Here is an 18,220-nt window from a genome sequence, read left to right as displayed (position 1 = left end):
CTTGACTTTGTTTATTTGTTGACCTTGTGCACAGATACACAAAATAAGATGATGGTTGTGCACAGTCATTCAATTCAGGACAATTGCTTTTTTTAATTGACATTTCCACTATTTGCACCATTTATTCACATTCATTGGGTCGTTTCATTACGTATAAGCTCTTAGCATTTGTACAAAACTGATTAGTACCTTAAACGTAAGACATTATGGGTGTAGTTTACTCACAAAGTAAATTAAAAAAAAAAAAATGGCCTGAAGGTGGCGTAGCATCTTTTATCCACCACACAGGACACACATGATCAGCACAAGCTTATCAAAGAACACTGGTCACGTTTATTTCTATAAATCATGCCACCAGGAAATTGTAACAGACAGCAAAATGCATCAACAATATCCATAAAATATCCCTGATTTAAAAAAATAAATAAATAAAAAAGCTTTGCAGAGGGATACACACATTATTAATAATAATATTTTTTCTTGAACTGAACATATTCTTTTCAACCAAAGCAAACAAAAACATTAAGAACGTTCATTTGCAGCACAAAAAAAATCACATCAGTAATTACAATTTGTAACTTAATTGTTCCAGAGTTCTTGCTACAATACGTGTAATGTGTACCATCCAGGGAACCAACGGTGTACAATCCATAGTCAGTTGCAAGTGAGTGAGCAGTCACCGACACGAAATTCAAGTAGCATGCATTTCAAACCTGAGTCTGTCCAAAAATATACACTATTTCAATGACAAAAAAAGCGCTCATTGGCAGTGTGCCTTACATGAAGAGCTAGCGACCTCATGTGGCGGAGACTGAAAATTACACTTGAGATCCTTAATACCAATTAGCTTTTGTAAGTATTGCATTTTAATTCCACTTAAAAGTTCACTTAAAGCACACATACATAAAGCAAGTGCAGAAACGTGTCGTGCTGTGGAATCACAAACTACACACTCAATAAGTCCTTTTTTGTTAAAACACTACATAAGTTCACAATTTCAATTTGAGGACTGTGTTACATAATGCTATACAGTCCATTCGGAGGGGCTTCCTCATGTTAACAAGCTGAAAAGGAGTTTAAAAAAAACAAACAAACAACTGCAGCACCTAAGGACGTGTACCGTATGTATCTTCATGGCATACTTTCCTAGAATTTGTGAAAATGTTCTTTTCTTTACACAATTCGTTGGAGGACAGTTGGGACACATTATGGCCTTTTCTGAGACTGTGTGGCCTCATTCCTTCCAGCAGCAACTTATTTTTTTTATTTTTTAACGTCCTTAGTTAGTTGTCTCAAAAAACATGAAATCCTGCAAGAAAAGGAGAGAAATGGATGTTAATGGAAAAAAAAACGGTAAAGTGACTGTGACGCAAGCACTGAAGTTAAATTGTCTGCCATGTCCTCGAAATTAACTGTGAAAAGTCGCATTGGAGCAAATATGCCAGGAAGAAGCAGAGAGAGCTGAAAATCTGTTTTAAAGTTTATGGTGAAGCTCGGTTGCTTTCATGTCAGACTTGCAAATAAATGTAAGCTAAGCGCTACAAAGAGTGGTCACTACAGGAAAATTTCCGCCCACCAGCCAGCAAAGAGAACCATCATCTCACAGGAACGCTCGTTCAACTTTAACTTGACACAGAACAGACGTTTGCTGATAACGGCTCACCTTTCAATATGTAAAGTAATATTTTTTTTTAAATATGCCAACAGAACCCTCAACAATAATTCACATTTTTGTTACATTGGCAGATTGCTTGGTTATTAAATATAGTGCGTAAAAATAGACTCAGTTATTTCTTATTATGCAACATTGAGTCCAAATGGCCGAGTCCCAATGTCATATTGAATGAATGAGAGGACTTAAATCTTGCTTTCTAAAACCTTGAGATGCCCTGAGCCTTCCAGACTTTTTCAGGATGTTCTGGTAAAATGTCAAAATGTCATAAATTAGGCAAAATCAAGGAAAGGAACCATGCTGAGTGCTCGAGCAGTGTTCTAAACTTAAAAATATCTGGAAAGGCGGATGAATGACCGTAAATCCTTTTTTGTCTCAGTGGGATACTCACAATGAGAAAACATGCCCCGATCATGACAGCCTTCATTCTCACATCCAGGTCCATCGGAAACTGGATTCCAAAGTTGTCGGAATCTGTAAACACTTCCCGAAGGAGGCCCGTCCATTGCTTGCTGATTTTCCCAATCTTGCTGACCTCATCCATGGTCAGAATCTGAAAGATGAGGCGTATAAAGATACAAACTGCTGACATCTGGATCTTTAAGACACAAATTTTGGATTTGTTGCTTTCTAAACATGGCAAAATTCCCAAACAATTCCAGGCTGTCTGCCCGCAGACTTAAGTTTTGTCTCTCTTAAAGGCCGCGAGGAAAAAGACGGCGTACGCCTCCGTATTAATGACCTTAGCCGAATCCCAAAAAATTATGAGCTGAGCCATGGAATCAAAACCAACCGGGAGAACCTCTGAGCACGTCACAAAATGCCCATAACTGAATGGTGGTTTCATGGTTTGCTGTGTTTGGCTGCACCCACCTCAAAGTCCACATCTGGAAGGCAGCTCCACCCACAGAAGGGCCCGTGGATCTTCAGGACCGGCTCTGTGTGTTCATTGGCGACGATGAATTTCGGGGAGAAGGGGTGCCACTGTTGCACGACGTACCCCACAGTGTTTCCTGGCGGAGCCTGCACTTCCAGCTATAAGAATTGTTTGAACGTCACTTAGCAAACTGGGACCAATGTAATTGATAAAAGTTTATGCCATTAGGCGAACAGTGTTTTTTTTTTTTTTTTAAGGGTTTCAGTGCAAAACGAAACAACAACCTAAGGCAGAAATGTGAGCCTGATCTCACCTCCTGTAGACAGCATGGGAAGAAGCAGGACATGCACTTGAGCGGGCGGGTGACGGTGATGATCTCCTGTCCAAAGTTGTCCAGAACGTGGATGGAGAAGGGGCGCATGGGACCGCAGCATTGTCTACTCAGACAGTCGTTTTCCTCAACGGCGTAAAACACATTCTGGCCCATGGAGTTACGCACCTCGTACTTGTTGTTGCTCTCGAATCCGACGAGAGCTGAATTGAACGGCGGTTAACAAGCAACTGTTCACGGGTGATTTTCATCATTTGAAGACAGGTGAGAGAAATATTGCTTCTTACCTTCGACAACCTCAACTTTCTGTTTGATGAGTAGCTGGTCCACCTAAAAAGCAGACGCCGACAGTGCGGTGAACACCCACTATTGGTGAATATTTGTATTCCTCCACAACCGTCTTATTTATGTATCCTTTGATCTGGACAGATGTTTGAAAATTGTTCCATTTTTGGCTCGACATATTTGCTGCTCCACAGGACACTGTAGTCCTGCGTCTGCAGCAGAGGGGCAAGTCAAAAGTCCACTTCCGATTGGAAGACGACTTCAAAAACGTGACTGATTAGTTGACTGCAAGTTTGAAATGTCCATGTTACATTTACAACGTTTTAAAGCATTTCAATTGTAGTCGATCAATTGGTTCAACCACGTTTTTATGCTGTACTGTAGATGCCACAAGATCTATTTGCCACCTCTGTATTTTGGTGACCGTATTATGCTCATAAAAATAACATATGAATGAGGATATGTTGTGTTTACCTGAGTGAGGTATTCCAATCCAGGTGGGCAACCTGGTATTCCCGGGCTGGGACCCTCGTACATGTTCATGTCTTCTCAACCTGTTGAAGAATGACAGTAAAAAGTCACATTTGGCGCCCTCTTCTGTTCATTTGGAGGGGTGACAGTCATAAATAAACCGATCCACGGCAGGTGTTTTTTAATCATGCCATGGCTCTGCCGGGAGGTGACGTGAGAGACATCATTGAATGATAAATAATCATTAGATAAGATAATTATTTGTGTAGCGGTAGATAACGACGTTCAAAGGGGACTCGGGTCCGCAATAGTGTGCGTTTCGGGGCGGGTAAGTGGGTCAATCGAATGGCGACGTTCAACGTCAGGAGTGAGATGAGCGTAAGAGCGCGCGCGCCCCACTTGTCACTGTCACGCGCCGCGAGCAGCTGTGGACACGCGTGTCAGATGACGTCACATGCACGCAGCTGTTCAGCCGCTAAAAGTGCGACTACTCACCGATTTTCGGGCCGCGATTTGCATCAATAACGGACCACTCCGGAACTAAACCCTTGGAATAAACGTCTAATCCCATTGGTCGACGTCAAAGCACTTCCTGCTCGGGGCAGCCAATGATGATGAGACTGCTGTGTGGTCGATTACGACTGTAGATTACGCAATCAAATACAATAAAAAAATCGAATAGGATATTATGATTATGTAGCTATAAAACTAGACTAGCAATTTTTTAATATCTTGTTTTTAATTTATTGAAGTTTTTAATCTAAAACGTATTCTGAATATTTTCCTGTGTACAGTGTATTTTATCATAGTTGAAATGTGTCTATAGTTAGTTGTTAATTTATGATGAACATGATTGCATGGACGCAACATTCATCTTTTACTACAAACGTTACTATAATTGTATTTATTAATTATTGTTTGGTTTTTATATTTTATTGTCAAGTAATTAGTAAAATATGTATTCTATAAATATATTTTACATTTTATTTTTCTAAATTCATGAATAAATTAATTCATTCGTTTTTACTTAGCTTTTTAGTTTTATGAATCAAATTTACTATTTACCATTTCTTGTCAAACATTATTGTCTAATGCCCACTAGAGGACAGTATTGAGCCTATAATGCACACCCTCATGGTTGCCACTAAGTCGAATGCACAAATGGCCTTTTTCCATTTTCCAAACAACAGTATTCCAACATATTAAACATAGAACACAGACACACATCTACACACAGTTGTGCACCGTGCCTCTGTGTTACAAATTGTGTGACGCCAGCGGGTCGACTTTCCCTATTTGCGAGTAAAAAATCACCGTATTCCCCCAAGCAGTGCTGATTTCTTCCCCAGAAACGCTAATGAGAACAAATGATGACTCGGGCGCAGATCTGCTGACACTTCAGCTGGTTTCGGACGGCTTAAACCTTCTTTTAATTGATTCGTGTAACACAATTTGCCCGAGTGACCTCCTGTAACCCAGAAAAACAATACAAGCACCATCATTGGTGCGTTGCCATAAAAAGACAAATGTGGATGTGGAAATGCATGCCTTTTTCCACATGAGCCATGTTTTTGATGAAGACTTCATCACCACATCATTAAAAGGCCTGGGCATTCTAATGAGGTATAAAACAAGAACTGAATGAACAATTCTGGTTTAACAAAGACAAATGTGTTTGTCACCAATGAGTTTCAGGGCCATACAGAAAAGAAAATAATAGTAAAAGGTGATTTACGCAATGACATTAAACTGTGCATATTGATTAAGTGCAACTTGACAGCATCCCCAACTTAATATTACGCAGATTAAAAAAAATACTTCCCCGTGTTCAAATATTTTGTGATATTAACATTTTTATCCTGATATAAATTAATATTTAAATACTAATAATAATAATAAAATTGTTTAACTGTTTGCCACAGTTAATGTGACCTATAAACCTGTACAACTCAATTAGTGGAGGAGGTGAAATCTTTATAAGAAGTGGAGTTAAAAAAATGTGATCATACCTTTGCCCAAAAAATCTGGCTCGACAATTCCTCAGATAGAATTGCGATGGAATTATCAACTGTTTCAACTGTGCCACACCAAAAAGTCTTTGCACCACCAAGGGAGCATTTTATCACCTGGAATGGCCGAGAAGAGCACTGACACTGATGTTCTTCATCAGTGAGATCAAAACAAAGCAGTACAATGCCGGTCTTCTCCGCTCCCATCTGAATAAACACAGCAGACAGTCAGGGGGTCTTTGAAAGCCGCTCAGATTGTCTTTCTGACTCTAAGAGCCCAGTTACACCCACCGGGGGTTTCTCTCGCTCTCTCTTTGTGTGTGTGCTCGCCACATTCCTACCTGTTTTACAATCCGTCTGTTTGCGTTTGCGCCATGCTCTTTAGCCGCGCGGGTAATCTTTCGTGCACTCCTAACGAGCTTGTCGCGTCGGCCGCATAATGAGGACACCCCGAGATGGATGTAAAAAAAAAAAAAAAGAAAAAATCCCCCATTTATGCCACTTTTGTCTTGTTGTTCATTAGGTTAGTGTAAGGTTACAATACATTACGCCCGGTCCCAGTGTTCCCAGCTCAAAATTGCACATGTCGCAAAAGAGGCTAGGTTGTACTTCACCCTGATATTTTGTTTTTATTTTGTTCACTGCACTGTCAAAATTAGTGCGACAGTCAGAGTCCATTTCTATTACGCTAATGTCCCCCACGGGGCTAATTATTAAACCTTTCTGTAGCCTGTACACTCAGAATGCTTGGTCTGGCAATTAGTTTTCATGAATGGCTCACAGTCAGCCTATGGTTTTGTGCCGGCGCACATTATCGCAACGTCGCAATTGTTACAGCTGATCAAAAATGCACCTGGATGTTGCTGGGTTTTAAGATACTAGATTTTAAGACCTGGCCGGCCGCCATACAAATACAGTATATCGCCGATGTCGGGCCAGAACCTCCTATGTCACAATTTGGTAAATGTAAAATTTTTTCACAAATTTTTACAATTGGTCAATTAGCAATTTATTTTATTTTATTTTATAATTTTTTTGTTTAAATTTTATTTATTTCAAATAATTGACCAATATAAAAACGTTGTTTTTTGTTCTCTTTGCAGATATGTTCATAGTTGAACAAGATATTTTTTGTGGTTTCCTCAAAAGTGACGATTTTCCAAGGACTCTGCCTGATGCAAGCGATATATAGTATAGATATATTGTTTTTTACAACAATACTTCATTTTTGTATTATCACTGCTATGTACGTTGTAGTCGGTGAATATGGGCAAGGTAGCCTCTGAATATCCACCATCTTTATTTTATCCTACTTCCTTGACAATCATGCCATTTTTATGATTCGATAAAAGCGGCGATACTGTGCAATATATTGTATGTTGAGCCTCAAAACTTGCAGGGTTGTACTTTTCCACGGCAGCATGTCAGTCGTCAACTCGCATTTTGTGATGGTCCTTTACAGTGGATATAAAAAGTCTACACACCCCTTTTGTATGCCATGTTTTTGAGATTGTACAGTATTCCAATTATTTCCTATCAGGAAATCCATTTGGTGCAGATTTCTGTACAGTATTGTTTTTCTTAGAGTGAATCGTGCAGTCTACATTCTCTCGTGATGTCGTTGCATCATCCATGGTTGTCCGAGCTTTTGTCTCCTCACCTCAGCCCATCCTCCCTGCTTTTTACTGCACCCCCCCCCCCCCCCCCCCCACCTCGCCAACCCCCGTAAAGTGCTTTTGTGCGCCGTGACTTTCCGACGGGGGTTATCTGAGCGGAGACAGTATGCCTCGCTCTGGCACGGGACCTCAGTTTCCACGGCAACTTTATAATTGTTTTGGACGGGGCCCAAGCGCTGCTGGACGCCTCGGCGTTATTGATGTCAAAAGAAACGTGTATGAAATGAGGAGACGTGGAGGGCGTCCATATGGTTCCGTACGCATTCTCACGCAAGGCCATTACACTCATAAAGCAAATTATCTACTTGTTTCAAACTAAATGGATTTGTTCTTTTTGTTTTGGTAAAAATCTTTTTGAAAATAAATATCTTTTCTCCTTTTTACTGATATTACAACCATCCTTTTCCAAACCCACTTTTCTCTCGCTTTTGCTAAATGAACCGATTGGCCTGGCCGGTTCATTGCACACCTTTATTTACCAAAATTGGTTTGATAACATGTATTTAATTTGTACTTATTTTCCATGAATTCTATATTTTACATTATTATTTTATGATTTCTTTATTATAATTATATATTTGTCAATTGATTGATTAGCAATTTGGAAAATGAATGAATGAACGTTTTTATTTTATTAAATGATTGATTTCATTAATAATATTTTACACATATTCACTTTATCTACAAATAAATTGGCTCATCTGTCCATTTAAACATCAATCAAATGTGATCCTTTCGGGAAAAAAAAGCTTCTCCACCACTGCTGTAGTGAATAACCCAAAATGAAAGATGTGGCTAGAATGCAAAAACAAAGCAACAGATTCAGATCTGTTGCTTTGTTTTTGCATTCTAGCCACTAAAGTGCTGCTTCGCTCTCCTGTTTTTGAAACATCAGCCGTCACAGAATATATGATCTCTCCTTGAGCCAAACGCTACCCCACCCACCTCCACGCCCTTCCCTCACTCCATCCCCGGCTTAATTTATGACCTGCGAGGCAGAGCCCGTGGAGTGAGAAGTGAGTGAGACTGGTGTGAAAGCCCTGAATGGAGTCGTGCCAACAGGCCCTCCAAAACAAGACAAAAAAAAAAAAAGAGGCACCACAGCTGTTTTGGAGGCAAACGTCAAGTCGCGTCTTCCGCGGCCATTTCGCTCTCCGACTGGCACTCACGCTGACTTTATTATGTAAACGCTAGCGCCACGTTACATTTACAGGTATGGAAACCTTCAGGGATGTGTGCTGTGTGAGATTAGTTTTTTTTTTTTTTTTAAAACAAGAGGACTAGGATCTGAAATGCCCAGAACAGAGAATGACTGTCTCGTGGGAGGGGGGGGGGGATTCCTCAGAGTCCAACCTCAAAAACCTCCCCGCTTGTCCCGTAGTCTCCTTACCCTTTGAAGGTGTCATAACGCCGGCCTATATAACTGATGATGGAGCTCTGTCACCCTTGGTGGGCCTCCTCCCGACTCCCAGTAAATTCCACACTGGTGAAGAGAGGAGTGCATGCGTTATAGCTTCCTGAATGTAGGGGGTGCTCCAAGTCCACGTTTGAGAAGCAGTGGGACTCAAGCAAGACCAACTCACCCCCCCCCCAGCCCTGCCCAAAGCCCCCGCCAACAGCAAGTGAAATCTGTGCTTTGTGCTCTTGTTGTATGAAATAATAAGAAACAAATGCAAAGCCGCTGAACCTGCAGCTGTTGTGCTGTCATACAATTGACTGTAGGTTGTGAGTGTGTGTGTGTGTGTGTGCGCGTAATATGGGACAGTGCGGCGTTAACAGCACGAGAACAATCCCCCGCACCTGGTACTCACCTCTCGGGCGGACACGACGCCATGCTGGCACGCCGTAAAACTCCTTTGTGGAAAAACACCATCACGCTGAGGCTGATAAAAAAAGGGAAAATAGGATTTCTATTTTTTTCTTTCTTTACGATGTGTGTGTGTGCGCTTGAGGCAAATCAGATTTCTAACAATACAGTAAAATGTCTTTAGAAACCTTTGATTAAATCAGTTGCTAAGAGGAAAAAAAAATTGAAGGACCAAGATATAGTTTAGGAAAATATTTTATTTTCAGTTTTAAAGATTCAGTATAGTTGGAAGAAATTCAAAAAGATTTTATTTAAAAAAAAAAATAAAAAACAAAAGTTTAAAAGTCATATTTTACAAAATTTTGTAAAGGTGTATTTTAACAAAAGAAAATTGAATTCACATGTTTTTTGTCCCGTGTAAAACCATTCAGAATTATGGTTAAAGGGATCATTTCGAAATATTTTTGAATAATTCTATCACTTATAATTTTTATTGACGCATTTAAACAAATGGAAAATATTTGTAAATATTTTACAACGCGTTATGGATTTGGAAAATTTGTTCATATCATTATAATTTAAACCACATTGTATGTACGCACCATTGTAGTATATTTAAAATCTGCCTTATAAATTGTTGTGACAAATATAATGTCGTTAAAATGTCACTCAATATAATATTCAATTGCACAATTAAATTTTATAAAAAAAAAAATACAGTGCATATACAGTTATTTTACACCGTTTTTTTTTTTTTATAGTTTCTCATGTCAAGGTTCAACCTGACACTCACAGGCACACACTTTGACGTGCATCAGTGTTGGCGCCGGGTTCAAAGTTCATGGATGTCGGCTAAACGTGAGCGGCGGGAGCATGTGGACGGCACGTTTGCAGTGTGCACAATGCTCCTCTGTTCTTGGTGTACCACACACACACACACACACACCCCCACGCACGCAGACCTTAGTTCACACACACTCAACTCCGCTTGGAAAACAAGGATCATTGGCTGGATGCTCCCAACAGAGAACAGCAAGTCCTCACAACACACATTAATGTCTTATTCCATGCTGCTACGTTTTTTTTTTTTCCTTCTCACCCGGTACGTTTCGGAATGCCTCCCGTTTCTGCTTTTGTTATTATTAGCAACGTTCGTACTTTTATGTGGTTCTGGACTATCCAGAAAAAACGAATAAAAATCAACTTTATTTGTGAGCATTCTGAAAAGAAAACATCGTATCCCGGCCAAAATATTGCCAAAGCTGTGGATCAGCTTTACTGCCCGTCGCAGTCATTCGGAATACTTTCAATTGTCCTCGATAACTCATACACAGCTGTTTTGAAATACTCTTGAATCTTCTCGCTGCTTTCCACATTCGCTTCTTTGTTTATACATATATTTATTCACGTTTCGTTTTTCGACTCAATGCTTATTTAAAAACGTCGTCTGCAAAACCTCCTCAACAACCTGTAAATTCAATTAATTAAACCGAGACGCTGTCAAATGAGTCAAAATCCGAATGTGGCCGTTGATCAAATGTGTCAAAATCACTGTGTGTGCAATGTGGAATGCATGAAGAATGTCGAGCTCTATCCCTCTGCAGCGTTGACGTCCGGCATCCATCTAGCGCTAATATCCCTTAATCGGATTCACTTGGCCGCACAGTTGCCCGTTGGAGCGCCTTCGCGCGTGATGGATGCTGTTGTCAGAAACGCCAAGGTCAATATGCTACCAAAAAAAAAAAAAAAAAAAGAAAGTCCAGAAATTGAGAATCGCCTTCCCATGAATCATCATCCCTGCAATCCGACCTTGCTTTTTTCTCTGTAATAACATTCCGAGGGAGGGACCACTGCTGGGTGCAGGCGTTGATCTCTTCGACGGGTCACGCCATCGCCCAGGAGAGGCCCGTGTCACTCACTCGCGGCCATATTGCTTTACACAGAAATGCATTTGGGGGGAAAGTGAGTGGGTGCTATGAGTGGGGGACAATTATGTCTTGATTTGAGTGTCTCAACTGGAGGGGGACGCCATCGAGCGAGCTGACGGAGACACATTAGTGTGTCATTATGTAAAGCAGCTGTAATGTAAATGAAAATACTGAGGCACTTTGTCACTTTGATGGACAATGTCATCTTAAATTCTTGTGAAGTATGCACATATCGGGATTCGAAGATCTAAATTGATTTATTTTTTATTTTTTTTAAATGTAAGAAACCTCTTCACATACTGGGTAAAAATCCTGAAATCAACATCACGTGTGGTGTACTCGAGATGACCAGCTCAGCACTTTCATTAACTTGCCAAGTGTAAAAAAAAAAAAAAAAAATCACTGGACTCAGCCTTGGTGAATTCCGACAGAATAATCAGCATTGAGCGGATAACATATTCCACAAGTGATTGACAATCAATCAATCAAACAAATCAGAACTAGAAAATACCGAACTGTTTCCAAACATCACAACAAATCAATTACAGTAACAAACTTTCCACCACTGCCTGATACTAATTGTCGACGTTAAAAATAGAACCTGTGCAGAACTCCTCTGTGGAGTCTTAACGGTGATGATCACCTGTAGTCTTTTATGATGAGCATATTTAACCGCTTGCATCCCTGGCGGTTGATGAGGTGAATGAGTGGACTGTCGGGAATGATGGCGATCGCTGTCCTTCCCCGATATCGCAAAATGACGCTGACTTTTTCCAACATAATGTCCGCCAACCCATCAGGCTACCTGATTAAAACTATAGGATACCAGTGATTAAATGATGGACAGATGCCCCGTTGGCATATTAAATGGATGGCCAAAGTTATTATGGATGGCGAGATTAGATTCTGGCCAAACTGTGTTGGAGTCTGCATTTTTTTTTTTTTCCCCCGTGCTTGCACGAGTTTGTCAGCTTCCTCCCAAAATTAAAAAGCAAATGTTTTTTAATTGTCTGTAGATCTGAACGTGTGGTTGAGTGAAATTGTGTGTCCAGAAAATGAATAGCTGGATATTAAAACCTGCAAACGGCCTTTTTTTTATAAGGCACACAAAGCGGGACTCGACTCCACCGGGTCAAGCTGTCCTTCTTCCCGAGAATAAAGAAAATGACTTCAATTAAGTGTAAAGTTAATCAATACTGCTCCTTACCAAAGTCAAGCTGCGAGAAATCCCTTGATGGAAATTGCTATAATTGCCCCTAACAACGGGGATGAATATGTCTCTCTGCTTAATTACATGTGGCTTAATATTTAAATGTCGCATTTCTGGGGGTTTTTAAAGTATCATAATCACGGTCATCAATTTGAAATACACACTATTTTGGAGTGTGACTGGTTACACGTGGCAGGTAACGCTAGCAGAATGTCAGGTATGTATTATGCACGAGGCGGCGCTGACAAGAACGGGTAATTGTCCTTTCCCCGATCGGCGGGAGGCCGCCAACAGTCCGTTCACATCTACTAAAGCCCGACAATTGTATGCGACCACCGGGAACAAAAGCCCCCTTTCATGCTAAAATCTCATTTTCATTTTCACCGCCCAGAACTTTAAAGACATTGCCTTATAGAATACGTTTGAATCATTTCAAATATATAAAAAAAAAAAGTGTTTTAACAGTATTTATATATTACAGTATACGTTTGAATTTATTTTGCACACTATATAATAGCCTGTGTGGAGAATTATTTAACAGTCTTCCGAATTTTAATAATAATTAGGGAAATAATGTATCGTGCTTTTTAGGCCCCCCAAAGATGTGGACTTTGTTTGCATGTTTTCCACTGGCTACAAAACCTGGTTTATTGTCCGTAAATGAACATATTTTAGTCGCATTTGGGCTTTGTTGCAGACGGCAAAACACTGTGATGATCCAGAACCTTCTGCTCATCCAATGTTAATTTCCCCAACGCTCCCTCCGTCGCTTTTTTTCAGGCTGTGGTCATTTAAACTTGGCTCCTGCAGGATCAGGGGTTGCACCCCCGGCATCCTGGCCCACAGCCAAGCGGCGACTCTCCCAATCTGGCCGGCGGAATCGCCACCTTATCTAATTGGCCCGAATCACCCGCTGCTCGAGGACCCCCCGCAGCCGCCGCATGGCAAAGGCCTTTGCGAGGAATCAAACAATGTTTGCAAACTGTTAATGTCGTGTTTGGTCAAGGCTTGAAGGCTTCTCCAAAAGCTGTGGACAAAAAAAAACCCTGCTAATTTTAGTTGTTCCGACATTAGGGGAGAGAATGAAACAAAGGCTTTTTGTGTCTGACACAGGGGCCTTGAGTACCTGCCAATGCCACTTTCATACAGCAGACTTTTAGGCCAGAATGTACAAACTAGGCTCATATGCTTAGATTGTTAAAAGCTTTTATTAAATCCAACAGACCTTTTACTAAGCCCAAATCATATGGTGGCCAATCACAAAGCTAAATTGAATTTATTTTTCAAAACGTAATTTTGCTTGTTGAAAATAGTAAACACAGACAGGGTAGATTATTATTATTATTATTATTTTTGTTTCATTTTCATATCCTTGATAATGAAATTAATTAAAATTGCAATATGCCAGTCTTACATCGTAAAATTTCAAGTATATGCCGGTGCTCAAAATAACGGCAGTTTTGTTTCCCAGTCTAAACGGCTCACTTTTATAAAAGAAAATATAAATAAAAATTTTAAAAAGTACCATTCAAGGATGGCACAAAACCACTGAACAAGAAACAAAAAAAATAAATGCAAAAACTAATCTTTTAACATTTTTTTAGCTAGCTGCCAAGTTGTGACCAGTATTATGTAAATTATATGAGCCAAAACAGACCCAATATTTGTTTTCAAACTGTTAAAAAAAAGTACATTTCCCATTCATGTCTCATTTATTTTAGTATTTTTTTTTGTAGTCCCTCTAACTAACAAACAAATAAAACGGGCCATTGCAAGTTTTTATTATTTTTTTTTTTTTTCATCGACACTTACTTTGTAGTTTGAGAGAAATTACTGCAATATACGCAAAACAACCAAAGCCTGCCATGCTGCACGCCCACCATGCCGCCACTTATCGAGCCCTGACAATAAGCGGAAATGCTGCGGGCTAACAAACACGTTCAGACTAGCGTAGAGAAGCACGCACACACACAGAAGTTAAGCAGACCTTTGGGTCACAGTGTGAGCGAAAAACAGAAAGTGGGAGTGAGCGAGCAGCTGCAGGAGCCGTGGGGTGGGTTTGGCCTTACGGGCGAGCAGCGAGGGGCAAGGGGGGGTGGGGGGTGGTTGCTTTTCGGGGATGCGTCGGGCTGGGGAGGGCTGCGGGGAGACCCGGAGCACGGGGGCCCGCCTGTTTAATTGGAGCTCATTTACACAGCAGTGGAGCAGGAGACACCTGAAGGGCCTTGGCTGCCTTATCAGCTAAATGGCTCCCTCTCTACCACTTGTACCAGTCAGACTCCTCGTCTCGTTAATGCATTTGCCGCTCTTCCCCGATCATCACTTCTCATTTTGCCTATTTGGACTTTTCGTCTTCTTATTTTGGCTCTAAATGTTTGCTGTAAGTGTCACACACTTCACTCTGTATTTTTTTCCCCCTCTTTTTTTTTTTTTTAAATAGCCACAAGTCAAATTCAACTGTGAGAAAAGGCAGTTTGAAAATTTTTATGAACGCTGACGGATTATGTCATCGCCTCGAAATGTTCATCCTGCCATCCGTCCATTTTCTATTGTGCTTATCCCTCGCTTGGGTCGCGTATCTCAGGCCGCATATAAAACAACAACCATTCATAATTACAACTATGGAAAATTTGAGTCTGCAATAAACCTAACACAGATGTCTATGGGATGCGAGAGGAATGCATAGTACCCGCATGAGAAAAAAAAATATATATACAAGCACAGGGAGGACATGCAAACTCCTCACAGGGAGACCAGAACTGAAATTCATACTCACCTCAAAACTGCGAGGCAGATTCGCTAACCACGCATTTGAATTTGAGTTTAGTACTTCATTTAAACAGTCACGACTACGGTATTTTTGACTTATCTTTCAAATAAAATTAGATGGTAACATTTGGAACTTTGAGGCAGATGTGTTAACCCCTCAATGCTAATTCTCTTACTCCATAAAATGTAATGTCCAAAAAATAAACAAAAAAAAAAATTACATTGGGACTAATGCCTATTCTTTTGCTCCTTAAGTGTGGAACATACGCTTTATAAACATCTTTAATACTGTAAAAAAATAAATAAATAAAATCGTCACATGTAGGCTTAATATTGACACCGATTGTCGGCGCTGACTAAGCAGATCGAGGAGGAAAAAGCACTCACACCACAAGTCACATCAGAGGATCATTTTTAAGACATCCCCAAATCTGCACTTAGGTGACTGATCACAAATCAAATCAAGACCCTATTGTCAATATGTCTGGAACCCGCTTTACGCCGCAATCTTCTTGGATTTGGTAACTTTCGATTTATTCATGCCGACGAAAACAAAACCTCCTCTGTCGCATAAAGGGTAAACTGTTTTGACTGGCGAATGCTTGTCTCTTAGCATTCAACCCATGAATATATAAATATATATTTTTTCTTTTTTTTTTTTTACCATTTTACGATAAATGAAACCAATTTTCTGGGTTTCGGGAAGGGCGTGTGGGAGTACGAGGAAGAGCAGCGGGAGGAATCGGAGCCAAAAGAAGAAACAACTTTACTGTAATCATAGTCATGTTCAATCAGACACCCGCTATTAAGTTGATAAATACACTTTTCCCAGTGTGAGTCCAGATACACTGAGTACCCCTCAGGCACACTTGTGCTCTTTAACTACCTCCTCCGCCGGCTTTCTCCACTCAAACCACGACGACTCTCCTCCCATTACCTCGCATTTCGCACACTGCCACAAGATCCCCCCGAATTCATCCGCCGCGTCCAGGCCACACTGCATGATGGACTAAATTTTAGTCCTCAATAGGACTGATTGGGTGAGTGGCTTCTTTTCCGGCTTTTGGGGACTGAAAGACACATTAAGAAAGTCCGATTTTCGTATTTCCCTTCCCCTCTCCACCTTTCCGCACTGGCGGTAATAAGAACAAATGGAAGTGAGGTGCAAGTGTGCCGTTGATGGTGTTGGAGGGGGGGGGGCGTCTCGTCCTGCCTTTTCGCAGCTCCCGTCGCCGGCCACATGCTGGCGACGGGGGCCGAGAGGAGGCCTCCCGTCGCGCGCGGCGGTCGACGCGGTGTCATGGCCGCCACCCACCTGATAAGCATTAACCACAGGTTGGCTAAGTGCGATGCTTGTTGTTGTTTAGTCATTTAACGGGCCCTGGGAGTCTTGCGGTCGTCTTAGTTGTCTGCCAGGAAGACAAGTAAACCATACGGGAACTTAAATGTATTTAAAATGACTTTTAACCAGAAGGGAAATAAAAGCAGCTGGATCAACTTCAGACCCGCGTCCATAGTTAATTGGATTGAATAATTTAGTTCTGGAGTGTTTGGAAACGATCTAGGTGGACGCGGTAGCTTTTTGAATGAACGTTTTGCAACCTTCATGGAGCCAAAGCACATTTTGCATGAGACAAATCTTGCACACCGCCAAAATAAAAAGTCAGAAAAAGGATACGCTGTGAAACTTTGACTTGACTTGCTCATGTTTTATAGAACAAGAGAACCGTGGCATTCATCATCAAAATCTGTTTGTCGCCAGATAGATGGATGAACCCATTTATTTTTTGTCATTTTCAGAGCAATTATGTTGACATTGGACATCTCACTCCTTTGCATTTTGAAGTCCGAGTTTGTCTTCATTTTTGCGTGGTTGTGAAAGCCCAAAAAACATTTATAGTGTTTTCAAGAAGCTGTAAGAATTCTTTTTCCAGGTGGGTCACGTCGCACCCCTAGAAACAAAACTCCATCATAAAGCAAGATTGCGTACCAAGGGTAATGAGCCACATGCTGCTTCACCATGTCCAAAGACAAACACATTATTATCTGATCACAAGTAGCAGCGTATTGCGGTCAATTTCTGTCCCATTTAATGCGATTGCGTCTCATGACGTGTGAGTGATGGGTGTTAAGTCGCAGCATATGTTTGCTCAGCGGTATCGTCAACAACATTTGGGTTTTGACTTTGGCTTTCGAGGGACCAAAACAAACGCGTTCAAAGCGGCAAGGGTTATTGAATTCCACACTTGCTTTGAAACATGAATATCCTGTGTACATTGCGCCCCCCCCCCCAAAAAAAAAAAAAAAAGTTTCCCTCAAGTTGCTTTGTGTCTTAAAAGAAAATTCATAACTTCAACGGTCAAAGTTCAGAGTGCTTCCCAGCTTGAGCATGTGGAGAGAGGGGGTAGTGGGGAAGCGGCGTAACAGTTTTTTGTTTTTTTTTGCTACATATAACGCTGCCGACTATTGTTGCTGCTGTTCATACACCTGTAGCATCCATTTATTCACGTTCGCTTCGCTTTCTACTTCAATGAGGGATAATTGCCAATGGACCGTCTCTCATTGCCCATTTGCTGTAACTATGCCGACATATTCGCACTTTTCGATATGACTGTATTATTCTTACGAGCCTGAGCAAGCAATCCACAATCTTCCTAGCAACCAGCGACCTCGTTGTGACCCGAACAGGGGAGGAAAACATATGTTCTACCGGTCTTGGCTGGCTGGCTACCTGCAGAGAGGGTTGGGAATTCCTCCAGCAGGAGGCATGGAAGCGGGGAGGGCCGGCTGTACATTATTGTCCCGTCGCCATACACATGGCGAGAGTACGCTGTGCTTTATATCGGCGCTACGTCGGACAAGCTGCGAGCGCGTTAACCTTTGGAGCCGCCATAGACGAACGGAACATTAAATGTCGCGTTATAAAACATCTTAAGCTCCCGTTTCACGCTGCTAATCCTACGGGCTCAGTCGGCCCCGCGGTTCCCTATTGTTTTTTTATTACGTGTAAAGCAGTTGCCAGCTTGCTGAGTCGTCATCGCACTTGATCCGGGATGGCTCGCATCACTTCCTCGGCCATTCTGCCGTGACCACATGTCCAAGCTCGCTCACCTCTCTCGGAAGTCTCATTTAAGTTGCCTCATATGTGTGGATTTCCGATTGGAAACGCCGATGTGTTGGTGAGC

General features: G+C 41.3%; 2 protein-coding genes across 3 annotated transcripts in view; one reads left to right on the top strand and one right to left on the bottom strand.

The window, feature by feature from the left end:
* LOC148318396 (uncharacterized) overlaps positions 1-18,220 on the top strand; it is a 193,612-nt gene that overhangs the window by 121,959 nt on the left and 53,433 nt on the right. Inside the window, exon 7 of one of the 2 annotated variants that reach the window (XR_015839909.1) lies at positions 2,112-2,262. The exons of the other annotated variant lie outside the window; for it this stretch is intronic. The gene's annotated coding sequence lies outside the window, so the exon portion shown is untranslated. Of the gene's footprint in view, positions 1-2,111; positions 2,263-18,220 lie in introns of those variants that run through there. 2 annotated transcript variants of the gene reach the window in all.
* Positions 90-4,233, bottom strand: LOC148318397 (phospholipid scramblase 1). Its single transcript, XM_088282997.1, has 7 exons — positions 4,132-4,233; positions 3,640-3,719; positions 3,168-3,210; positions 2,863-3,083; positions 2,546-2,707; positions 2,064-2,225; positions 90-1,309 (listed from the first exon to the last, which is right to left on the bottom strand). The coding sequence occupies exons 2-7, from the start codon at positions 3,706-3,708 to the stop codon at positions 1,280-1,282; spliced, it is 687 nt and encodes a 228-aa protein (XP_088139123.1). The 5' UTR covers positions 3,709-3,719; positions 4,132-4,233; the 3' UTR covers positions 90-1,279.

The sequence above is a fragment of the Idiotropiscis lumnitzeri genome, chromosome 19 (genome assembly GCF_059441095.1).
Source record: "Idiotropiscis lumnitzeri isolate Australia: NSW breed Sydney's pygmy pipehorse chromosome 19, RoL_Ilum_1.0, whole genome shotgun sequence".
Lineage (NCBI taxonomy): Eukaryota > Metazoa > Chordata > Actinopteri > Syngnathiformes > Syngnathidae > Idiotropiscis > Idiotropiscis lumnitzeri.
The sequence above is the reverse complement of the archived record's forward strand: the minus strand, read 5'-3'. Positions and strand labels throughout refer to the sequence as shown.

Coding starts and splice junctions, on each gene's coding strand:
- LOC148318397 (XM_088282997.1), bottom strand. CDS start 3,708: ATGAACATGTACGAGGGTCCCAGCCCGGGAATACCAGGTTGCCCACCT. Junction 2,226..2,545: donor TTCCAGATGTGGACTTTGAG/GTGGGTGCAGCC, acceptor CTCATCTTTCAG/ATTCTGACCATGGATGAGGT. Junction 1,310..2,063: donor TCGGGGCATGTTTTCTCATT/GTGAGTATCCCA, acceptor CTTTTCTTGCAG/GATTTCATGTTTTTTGAGAC.